At 36.0% G+C, this 12,432-nt stretch overlaps 1 protein-coding gene across 7 annotated transcripts in view; it reads left to right on the top strand.

Moving 5' to 3' along the window:
* LOC137252994 (putative glycerol kinase 5) overlaps positions 1-8,974 on the top strand; it is a 48,129-nt gene extending 39,155 nt beyond the window's left edge. For all 7 annotated transcript variants that reach the window (XM_067789190.1, XM_067789191.1, XM_067789195.1 and 4 more), the window contains exons 6-9: positions 2,177-2,303; positions 4,210-4,662; positions 4,723-4,886; positions 8,437-8,974. In XM_067789190.1, coding sequence (XP_067645291.1) covers positions 2,177-2,303; positions 4,210-4,662; positions 4,723-4,886; positions 8,437-8,713 — 1,021 coding nt within the window. In that variant the 3' untranslated portion in view covers positions 8,714-8,974. The remainder of the gene's footprint in view (positions 1-2,176; positions 2,304-4,209; positions 4,663-4,722; positions 4,887-8,436) is intronic.
* The last annotated feature ends 3,458 nt before the right edge of the window (positions 8,975-12,432 follow it).

The raw sequence follows: 12,432 nt of genomic DNA, 5'->3' as shown, positions 1-12,432 counted from the left end.
TTACAAAAACTAATTTCTTTGTGGAAATTTGTACGAAAAAACGAGCTATCAAAATATATTATTCTTAACACACTTAAATACTTGCAAATAGATCTGCTAAAAAAGTGAGGTTATGTAAATGACTCCACTTTTATAATTGCACTATGCCAGTCTTGTAATACAAGTAAATTCACATGTATTACAAGTCTTGTATTTTTGTGAAACCAGCCACAGGTCGGAAGGATATTACCTGTTAAGTGGATCGTTCTCTGAGTGCTGTATATTTAGTCTAGAAATGTGGAATATTTTCTACGTTTATTACGCTTCTTAGACTGGAGAATTAACTATTCAATTGAATTGAAAATAAAAAAAATTAGATATGTATGTGTACAATTAAGACATTTGATATTTTCTTTTTTCATTGTGGAAAAACTTCAATAATGCCACAGACGGTTATACCTTGTAGTTTTTTTTATCTAGGTCCATAACGTACTTCGGAAGTTCTAACTGACATTCTGGAAGGAATGGTTGAAGCGCCCGTTACTCATACTTGACTTTACTTGAGAACTGTCACTTACCGTTCTGTTTAATTAGCTTTGCATGAAACTGATTACACTGTAGAACAAATTCAGGTTAGCAAAAGTTAGGTCGATTCTGAGAGTGAGGGGTGAAAATAGAGGCTAAATTAGAAGACCCGTATCGCGGCGTTTGTTTATGTTAGTTCGAATTTTTTTTTAATCGATCTTCGAACTTTGCAGTAAAATGCCGATTTTCAGCATATTGTTTTTATGGTTTTTTGGCTATAGCTCGTCGACTAATTGATATTTTTTCAATCTCTTAAAGCCAAATTATTGCTAGAGACCTGTGCAATAATTAAAAGTAAAAAAAAAATTGATTTAGAAAATTTGTGTAGTGCTTATGAAGCAAAATGTTGGATTTTTTTTTTTTTTTTGGTTTTGAAGAAACATTGAAAAAGAAATTATAAAAATATGAAAAAAATATAATTTTGAAATGTTAGTTATGAAAAGTTTTAAGTAAAAAAAAATTTTATAAATTAAATTAATGATTTGGCCAGTCGCCGTTTAGCAGGCGGCTGTGGATCAACACCACTGCTCCCTCTAATAACTTGGTCATCGTCATCATCATCAGAAAGGAAATTCGTCCAACTGATATTCTGGAATTTCATCTTTGTCTTCCCCTTCTTCCTCGTCTTCCTCATCTTCAAAGGTGCTTTTATGCCACCAACAAATTTCAGCGAGTGTTGCATCTGGAGATTTCTTTCCTCTGTACCTGAAACGAAAATAGTTTTCAATCGTTAACATGTTTAAATTGTGCACTCTGACGAAGATATTAGAAAAATCTAGTTACCTTATTTCAAATAGAAGCGCAGTTTGGTGGTAACGTTCGCCAAATGCGACTGGCCAAATCATTAATTTAATTTATTTAATTTTTTTACTTAAAACTTTTCATAACTAACATTTCAAAATTATATTGTTTTCCATATTTTTATAATTTATTTTTCAATGTTTCTTCAAAACCAAAAAAAAAATTCCAACATTTTGCTACATAAGCACTAAAAACATTTTCTAAATAAATTTTTTTTTAATTTCAATTATTACACAGGTCTCTAGCAATAATTTGGCTTTAACAGATTGAAAAAATATCAATTAGTCGACGAGTTAAAGCCAAAAAACCATAAAACAATATGCTGAAAATCGGCATTTGACTGCAAAGTTCGAAGATCGATTAAAAAAATATTCGAACTAACATAAACAAACGCTGCGATACGGGTCTTCTAATTTAGCCTCTATTTTCACCCCTCACTCTCAGAATCGACCTAACTTTTGCTAACCTGAATTTGTTCCACAGTGTTACCCAACACTTAGAAATATTTGACTAGATACTTTTGATTCTTGATTGTCTACCTAAGTTTAATAGGCGTCTTTGGATGCCATTTATGCTTTTAAACTTTATATTGATATTTCTTTGAACATGTTGGCATTCATTTGAGAGTAAATTCGTTCCTTTGCGTTTTTCTTTTAATTTCAAAATCAAGTACAGTGCAGATCGTATGTGCTAAGTGGAGTATAATCAAGGCTAAATTGCCAAGTTAAGTCTTTTCAAGTATGGGTAATGGTAACTTTAGATAGTATAAACAACTTTTTATAAAACAAAAATTATCTATTTTAATTTACAGATCGGGAAATGGAATACGAAAAAATATTGATCATATCAGCGATATTACTTCTGCCACTGCAACTGGACTGTTCGATCCATTCACACTCAGTTGGTCGCCTCTTTTAAAGCACTTATTTGGAATCGATGTGAGTTACACAAAAATGCAACAAATCTATAGGGGAGTTCATTAAGTTTTTTAGTGAAATCCGCCGTTGCTTTATTAGCGAATCGATAAATATGATTTGGGTATTAAGTAACAGTTATTTACCATTTAAACGGTTAAGCACCAATTAAGTAAAGTAAGTAAGTAATGGAAATCCTTATTATATAGGTGTTGTATACTCGATTAGACCTACAACTTAATGTAGGTATATCTCGCAAAGTGTATTCGACGTAGTCGCTTCCTAGCTTTGAGGGTCCCTCATTGGTCGGTTGCATTTCTTCTTTCTACCTTCGACCTGCGGCTGCGGCTTTGAGGACACATGAAAAGCGCAATCTGTCACAGTCGGGTCATCACGTTGCCTTTTTAGGTCCCAGAAAAGTGTATGTAATGGATATAGGCTAGGCACACCAACGACAAGGTACTCGCCCAGCATAGAATAAAACGCCTCAATAGGTAAATAAAAAGATTAGAATGTACCAAACTAATCCGAATTGCCCCTAATTAGCCTATACTGGGTTATTGACATGCGCAACATGCTCAAACAATTTTGAGTAGTTCATGCCGTCGCTGAACTTGAAACAAATGCACGAAAAGCAAAAGTGCTAAAATTTAAGAAAAGGAATAAGCAAGGCGAATTCAGTACCAGGTGTTGTTATCCCAACAGCCAAGGCGAATTCAGTACCAGGTGGTGGTGGGGTTATCCCATCAGCTGATTGCTTCTTCTTGATAATTTTCCATACAAAGCCTTGTAACCAAGGCGAATCCATACCAGGTGGTGGCAAAGCGAATTCAATCAATTCGCCGTGCAGAAGAATGTCAAGTGAAAAGAAAATTTTCATTGATTTCGATTAACTGACATATTGTTGTACAAGGCTTTGTATGGAAAATTATCAAGAAGAAGCAATCAGCTGTTGGGATAACACCACCTCTACTGAATTCGCCTTGCCTTGTAACAAAATGTCAGTTAATCGAAATCTATGAAAATTTTCTTTTGACTTGACATTCATCTGCACGGCGAATTGATTGAATTCGTTTTGCCACCATCTGGTATAGATTCGCCTTGCCAACAGCTGATTGGTTCTTCTTGATTATTTTCCATCCAACGCCTTGTACTTTAATGTCAGTTAATCGAAATCAATTAAAATTTTCTTTTGACTTGACATTCTTTTCGTTGAATTGGGTGAATTCGCTTTGCTACCACCTGGTATGGATTCGCCTTGGTACAAGATGTTGTTATCCTATCAGCTGATTGCTTCTACTTGATATTTACCACATAACGCCTTCGCACAACGATACGTCAGTTAATCGAAATCAATACTAATTCTCTTTTGACTTGGACAGCATTGTTTACTATATAGTTTGGCAGCTTAATTCGAGGTTATGTTGCGAATAGAGTGGAAGGCACTCGCAGGCCGTGAAAATAGGCACTCGAATGGAGTGGAATGAAGAACAGTAGGAAGACCAGAGTTGCATTGGATCAATCATTGCATCAATATTAAAGATAAATTTAGAAAAAATAATTAAATACTTGAGTATAAGCAACCATTTTCTTTCAATTACTGCAATTAAGGTGTCCTAGATGCTATATATTCCAAAATTATAACACTTTATGTCTGTTTAAAAATTTAACTTCAATTTCCCTAAGATTTCCGTAATATGGCCATTAGTGATGTTTGTGTGTGTGTGCAAATTTTGAGCGAGCAGCTGTTAGTTGCGCTACTTGGTAAAGTTTACAATGTTGGACAGTCTACTGCCCGGCGAATTGGCTGAATTCCCTTTGCCTTCACCTTGTATAGATTCGCCTTGGATTCGCCTTCCAAAGATATTAAAATGTTTTTTCGGAACAGGCTTAAAAATAAATATTTATATGCTATCGTTCTTCATTCTAGTCTTCATTACTTCCTAACGTTGTGGACAATGGGTGCAAGGATTTTGGCTACATAGATTCAAGGGCCTTGGGTCCTGAATGGCACAACTCTCGCATATTAATAAGCGCGTCGACAAGCGACCAAACTGCCGCCATGTGGGGATCACAATGCTTTAATCGTGGAGATGTAAAGATTACCTTAGGTACAGGTGCTTTCCTTGACATGGTTACCGGAAGTGAATGTCATGCCTCGCTTACGGGAATGTATCCATTGGTTGCTTGGCAATTTAAAGACAACCAAAAACATGATCGCACAGTTTATTGCGTTGAAGGTGCATCTAATGACATAGGCACTGTAATAGAATGGGCAATGCGATGTGGCTTCTTTACCAATCCTATGGAAACGACAAATATAGCTGAATCAGTATCTGATACAAACGGAGTTTACTTTGTACCTGCTTTTAGCGGTTTGGGCGTAGGTATTGAAAACAATTTACTACTTCATATATTAAATCTATTCATATACATGTTTTAGCCTCCTATCAATGATCAAAAAGCTGCATCGGGTTTTATTGGTATTACCCCGTCCACACATCGCCCGCATTTGGTTCGCGCCATATTAGAAAGTATAGTCTTTCGAACCGTACAGCTATGTGAAGCAGTGGAAAATGAAAACAAATGCACTTTAAAATTACTAAGGTAAGCACCGAGTCGCGAACAACTCTTTCTGGATTTAAAAACGGCAGTGTCGTGATAACGGTGAAAGCTGTTATCTGAATATTTCCAATGAAAGCAAGTGAGGGTGTTCAAGTTCGGGTGTAACCGAACATTATATACTTAGCGTGAGTTTCAATTGTATAATAAATTTCAGCTAAATTACTTTTATAGTCATACTGAGACATATGTATTCTAAACACAAATTATACCCAAAAAAGAAGGTAGTCTAAGTTCGGGTTTAACCGCATTTGAATGCACGCTGCTTTTAATTTACTTATTTATTAACATATCTGCATTTTGAGGAAACATTCCTAAAACTTTAAGTTTCGATTTAATAATTTAGGAATAATTTAAACAACGTGACATCAGGACGGACAAGGCAACAGCTGTTTCGATTATACCTTGTAAATCTCTTCAAAGCCTTTTCTCCCAAGAGTGGGATTTGAATCCGCACTCCTACGATGATTGAAGTGTTACAAACGCACTCAGTCACGTCATGCTTTAGTTGTTGTAAACTTTATCCCAATTGCCTTCCTTACATATTTTATTCTTTTTACACAGTACATACTTTGTATGTAATCATGTTGTTCGATGTTTGAATATTATGAACTTTGGTAATATAACGGTTGATCGTAAAGGCATAAACGAATCGAGATAAATATAGACTTCCATATATCAAAATGCTCGGGATGAAAAAGGAATTTATTTAGCCATGTACGTCCGTCCCTCTGTCTGTGATCACAATAGCTTGAGTAAATATTGAGATATCTTATTGAATTATGGTATATGGTTCCTTGGCACTCATTTTCCATCGCTATTTAAAATGTGCGAAATCTGATGATAACCACACCCACTTTATATATATATAACATTTTGGAAAACACAAAAACCTGATTATTTAGTAATTACTATTTAAGCCTAACATGTGTATAGAATTTTGTTACGGGGGATTTTTTTATGCTCTAGAAATGTTTTGTAATGCTTGATCGAAAAAGGGCCGTGCAATAAAAAAAAATTCTCCCAATAAAACTTGATAAGTGAAATATCATTGATACAAAACAATTTTTCGCCAAGATATAGCCTAGTATTCTAATCTACGACCCTGTTAAATATCTTTTATATAACCGATCCCGTCCTTTTTTAATAAAAATATTTTCTTCGAATTATGGCTCCCGAAACATAGTCAAAACAAGGGGAGATCCACACACATTTTGAAAAATTTTAACATTTTCTAACATTTTGTTATAATTCCATTTAGAAAGTAAAATACCATTGATATTAAGCGCTTTTTCGCAAATGTTAAGCTTATTATTCGTCTACAACCCTTTTAAAAGTATTGTAACGAATGCTAACGTTCGAATCGCTAAACTGTTGAATAAATAACTCCAATATTCAATAATGCAAAATGGTCTTTATTAGACTACTTTGAAAGTACTTCACAATAACACTTATACTTCACAACCAATAGCGTGCTTAGATCAAAACTGAGTGCTGACTACTCAGCTTGTGCTGCTTTTATACTCTCCGTTGCTTCAGTCGCTTATTTCTACTAAGGTCTAGTAATTTCGTGAATTTCATGCTTGGTTACATGTATATTTGTAGTTTATAGTGTCTAGCATAGCCATATGCGTGTGTATATGTGAGTACTACTTCGGCTGATGATTACATGTGTTTAGGAGTATCTCTCCGTTGCCTTGTATGTATGTGGTGATGTGTGATGATTAATGGGTTTATGTAGCTTGCTTTAATGTTTTTCTTGTTGCGCATTTATTTAGTGATGTGAAAATTCGCCACAGTATCTTATATAAATGTGGGCGTGGTCCTTAACCGGTCTCGTCAATTTTTTCTAGAAATGTTCCTGCTGTAAGGAACATTTTTATATTCAATCTTCTTACGATCCGTTAATTTTTTTCGAGTTATGGCTCCCGAAATTTAGAAAGTTGCCCAGTCATAAAATGGGCGGTGCCATGCCCATTTTCAATAATTTTGATTTTTTCCTATTGTTACAGTTGTATGCCCACTTGAGAAATGAAATACCATTGATATAAAGCTCATTTTTGCAAAGATATAGCTTTCAGTATCAGGTGTTGTTATCCCAACAGCTGATTGCTTCTTCTTGATAATTTTCCATACAACGCCTTGTACTGAAACATGTCAGTTAATCGAAATCAATGAAAATTTTCTTTTTACTTGACATTCTTCTCAACGGCGAATTGGTTGAACTCGCTTTGCCACCACCTGGTATGGATTCGCCTTGGCTGTCAAATGATAGCTGACAGGGACACAAATCACCTACCCGGATTGCGCATTCTCGAGTTCAAAATTGCTTCGTTCTGTGCATTTACGTCACAGTTGACTGCTTGAGCGAATGAAAGAAAAAGAGAAAAAAACAAGAGCTAAAGGAAAATGGCGAATGAATTGCCCATAAAACACAGCTGATCTAGTGTTTACATGCGCAATGCGGAATCTTCTTGTGTGATTTTTGGGGAGAACGGCTGTAGCGAATGGCCAGATAATGGAAGATAGGTTTGTTTTTTGCTCGCGGTTATTAAACTGAAGGGCCATGAATTGCCCACTTGTGTTTCAAATCAGCTTTTCTTTTAAACGTGTATACAGAAAATCAGACTACATATTAATACTAATTTCTAAAATCAAGTTAATAGATTAAATTTGAGCACCCAGTTATGCAAACATTTTAAAAAATATAAACAATGTCATATACCAGTCTCGTTAAAACAAACTTCTGGTTACACTACCGACTTATTCAGTCTATGTGAGGTCCTCATGGACCGGCCAGTTCAACCTAACCTAACCTAATATACCAGTCGTATAAAAAAATGTTTGAGCAATTGAGCAAAAGATTTAAGTAATCGAACAGCGATTGAACAGGTGATCGAGGCTGTTTGCTATTGTGAAAGTTTTTATCAAAAATTCGTCACTTGTATGAATTCACAATAATTTGAGGCAAGAACTCCTACAAAAGGAGGGAACTGTCAAGTTAACTTTTACTTTGTGTAATATATTTTGCCTTCAAATATGAAATTGTAAATGAACAAATGAACTCAACTTTGTCAGATTCAAACAGGTACACCAATAAACATTGCGTCTTGCCCGAAATGATACCTAAGTTAATCGGGAAGCGATCCTGAAATTGTTCCGAATTGCTTGCGAAATATTGACGAACCGGTACCTAAGTAGTCCCAAAACGTTCGAAGAATAAATGATACAGTTTCATTCCCTTGAAATTTTTTTTCAAAGTCCGCAAATCGTTTACGCATGGACAAAGGTGACACTTAGCTCCACATTAGTTGACATGCATGCGCATCCCCTCTCGTCTTAACTGAATATCACTTTTAATTGAATGATAGGGTATGTTTTCTTCTTATGGGAAAAAAGATAAGTCCATGTTTTATTGTATAAATCGATTTACACTTGCTTTAAGTGAAAAAAATGTGAAGTCCAGCTTTTACCGTCGTTTTTACTTCTACCGAAATTTTACCGATATATTTATAAGTTTACATTTTATTCACAGAGTTGATGGAGGAGTTTCACGCAGTGACTTTGTGTGCCAGCTTTTGGCCGATTCTACTGGTAAATGCGTTGAACGGGCTGTCTCTGTGGAATCTAGTATAATGGGCGCTTCATATATGGCCGGCTATAATATTGGGCTGTGGAATAGTTTTGAAAAATTGCGGCAGCTTCGTAAAATTGATCGTACGTTTAGACCACGTCCTGAGTATCAATCAAAAATTTTAGCAAACATGAAAAACTGGCTGAAGGCGACGGAGCGTTTTGGTAGTTGGTATTAAAAAAGGATTGCGACAAATGCTGAGGATAGTTGAAAAGGGAGAAACATATAAACTATGTTTAGTAGGTACTTGTTTCTATGTTAGTAAGTATATAGATCTTATACCGATTTAGTCATGTTTTACATATTTTCATTATTGCATTGGGATAAAATTAAAAAAATGTACCTAACACCACGTTTACACTTGCACTTATCTACAATAAAACCACAACAGTTAATCTATGCGTTCCTAGGAACTAGATTATGGGCTGTGAAATTTTCACGTTTCTTTTTTATTTCGTGCTTCTTCCTGAAGATTAAAAACTAGAGGTGGTTCTTTGTCTATGAAAAAATGTCCCAGTCATTACCAAAAATGTTGGAATAAAGCTATTGAGCAAATGATTGAAGTAATCGAACGGCGCTTTAAAGGGCTAATTAAACTTCCTTAACCCTAACGCCGTAGTCGTAACCATACCCATATCCATAACCATCTCCAATGTGATCGATTAATGGTGCCTTACCCTAAAAATCGTGAAAATTTCATAAAAATGAAGAAAACGCACAAAATTACAAACATACTCCACAAAAAATTAGTCTCTTAAAGCGGAGTCATTGGTGCCGTTTGTCGTAGCGCTGTAGTTTTATCTCTAACGTAACCCTATACGATACATTGTTATCGAGTAATGGTGCCTTAACCTAAAAATCGTGAAAATTTCATAAAAATGAAGAAAACGCAAAAAATTACAAACATATTCCACAAAAAATAAGTCTCCTAGTCATAACGTATCCAAAACAATGAATAAAATCTACAAAAAGTTATTAAATTCAACTCAAATATTTTTAGGTTATGGATATGGCGAAAAACCAAAAACCAATTGGTTGGCTACGATACGGTTCGATCTTAGCGTTACGATATGGCACCAATAATCGATTACATTGATTCCCATAAGGTTGGTCGAATCAGCTGTTATAAGGTTACCGATACGGTTACCGATAACTCACCAATGTCGGCAGCTTTAGTCAAACAGCTTAGCCAAAACAATGAATAAAATCTACAAAAAGATATTAAATTCGCCAACTCAAATATTTTTAGGTTATGGATATGGCGAGAAACCAAAAACCAATTGGTTGGCTATGGTATGGTTATGGCTTTAGCGTTATGGTATGACACCATTAATCGATTACATTGATTTCCATAAGGTTGGTTCGATCAGCTGTTTTATCTGGTTATGGATAAGTCACCATTAATTGGCCCTTAAAGCGCTGGCTAGATAGCGTATCCATATCCATATAAAACAGCTGATGTAACCAACCTTGTCGATGTAGTTGGCCGATGGTGCCATACCATAACGCCATAGCCATAACCATGCCAGACCCTTTAACAGGTGATTCAGGCTGAAAGTTTTTTCAAACATGCGGCACTTGTAGGAATGCACAATGAATTTGTTTAGATCAGACATTTTCGAAGCAAGTTCTAAGATAGGGCGTTCCTTGGCTAAGCTTCGAGTTAGAGCGTTTTTGAACCAAATGCTGAAATAGAGCGTTTTTCAAAAGTTTCCTGAGACACGCCATTTTTGAAATGGTATCCGAGAAAGGGTGATATTGCACTTAGTAGGCGATATGTACTGGAGGGTGGAGCAGTGAGTAGATATCCACGCAAGTGGGAAAGCTTCTGACCGCCATTCACCAGAACGATCCTTTTGCATGCGGTTCAAGCAGCTCACAACTCAAGTCGCCTGCGGCCGAGTATCCTCTGGAAAGCCACTGCACATCCGTTTAGTGGTAAGCTAATGTGAGAATGCGACAACCTTGCTGGGCCACTCTAACATACTCGGTTTAAGGGCAAGATGTGGTATTTGCATCGGCAGTGTCTGTTCACCACAAGGTGCGGTTTCAAGCGGGCAGAAAAGAAATTGAAGGGCTCGAAAAAGAAGACAATACTTAACTGATCAGCAATTTTGCCTATTGGTCAACTTTCTGAAGAAGCACAAGAAGCCCGTAACAAAGATTTGAGACGATTCAGTGATTATAACACACAAAAGCAGTCGCGTGTAGCCACGAATAGAGATCTTATGAATATGTTACTTATAACATCGGATCCCTTAGTTAACAGCTTAAGGGAGATACCCAAGAAAAAATTTAAAAGCCTGACTTCAGAAGTATTACTTGTATTATTTTCTCCAGCATCCGATAATGTTGAGGAGTTAATAAATACACCAGTTGTTTCAAGCTTTCACGGTAATGATGCTCATGACTATTCCACAAGTGCAATGGCGGATACAGGGGGAGGGGGCGAGGGGGCGATCGCCCCTCCCAGACCTACCTGTATAAATATTGGGCGTGCTTAATTTGCCAGAAATTGAAATGCATTTTTTAGATTTCCGTAAAATTGAGATTGAATGAAATATTTCTTATCTTCTTTTGTCTGCTTGTCTAGCGAAAAAAGGTAAATAATAAATAAGTGAGTTTTGCTTTTTCTGCTTATTGCCGCAGATATGCCATGGTTTGTGAATAAAATAGTTGAAACATGGTGACCTTGCAAAACATAAAAAAAATCTTCATATCACCAACCAACTTCATTTTTTTTTTATAAAAGTTCCGGAACACACCTAATATGTCGTTTCATTTATGCAATATCAGAGCCACTGATGACCTGATACGAAACTTTTATTCTCTGTCAATTCGTTTCCAGGAATGGGGCTCGAAATCAGCTGTCTGTTCATTCAATTGTAAACAAAAGTTCATTCGTTGTAAACAAAAGTTCATTCGTTTCCAAGAATGGGGTCTGAAGTCAAATTATTCATCTCTTTTTTTCCTTTTTTGATTGCTGCAATAGATATAGATTCAAAATTACTCCACTTAGTTAAAGCCACAAGTGAAACTCTCTTATCAGAAAGAACTAGCTTCTACCTTTGAGCTGTATAAAATCATTTCTTGATTGTTTTTTGTTCGAATTCTTTTAATTAGTTGAGCTAATTTGAGTGCTTAAAGATAAATTCGATACGTTTATTTGTTATTATGTCAAAATGGTGTTGTGAAGTTAATCATTAATTTATATTACTGACTTCCATGACAAAAATGGATTTTGAGCTTTCAGCCATGATCGCCCCCCCCTCCCCCCCTCATCTGGAGACCTGTATCCGCCCCTGCACAAGTGACTCATCGAATGACAGTGACGATAATGAATGGTAACATAATTATAAAAGAAAAGTTACGCTATAACTTTTTCCTTGATCAGTAAGTAGTAAAGTAAAGTAAAATGAAGTAAAATTTAAAAAAAAAAAATAGGAAAAAAGGCACATATGTCTGAAAAAATATTATACTTGTAATAAATGACTACATATGAAACTGAAAATATCAGAAAATAATTTTGTCCAGCTAGCTTGTTCTACACGAAACACTGTGCGCCGCCGAGGAAAAAATTGGTTACCGGCGACCACAGAAAAGCAACTGGTACGCTGAAGAATTCCGCGTTGCAGTCTACAGAAAATACGCTACTTACAGGGTTACGTTAAAAGCGAGTGCAATAAGAGTGTGTGAGCGCTACCACGGGTTGAAAAGGGAAGCGAGACCGTTTTACAGGAAGAAAAAAGTAGAGGCAGACAAGCGTGAGTGCGAGGAGCTTGAGCACAATACCCTCGAAGTTTACCCAACAATTCGGCGACAGACGGAAATCTGGGCATCACAAAAGGCATTTGATTGAATAGGCCCCGCATCCCAGGGACTTAAGAATCCATCTGC

The sequence above is a fragment of the Eurosta solidaginis genome, chromosome 5 (assembly GCF_040869045.1).
Source record: "Eurosta solidaginis isolate ZX-2024a chromosome 5, ASM4086904v1, whole genome shotgun sequence".
NCBI classification, from domain to species: Eukaryota; Metazoa; Arthropoda; class Insecta; order Diptera; family Tephritidae; genus Eurosta; species Eurosta solidaginis.
Note: the sequence above shows the minus strand (reverse complement) of the source record. Positions and strands in the feature narration are given on the sequence as shown.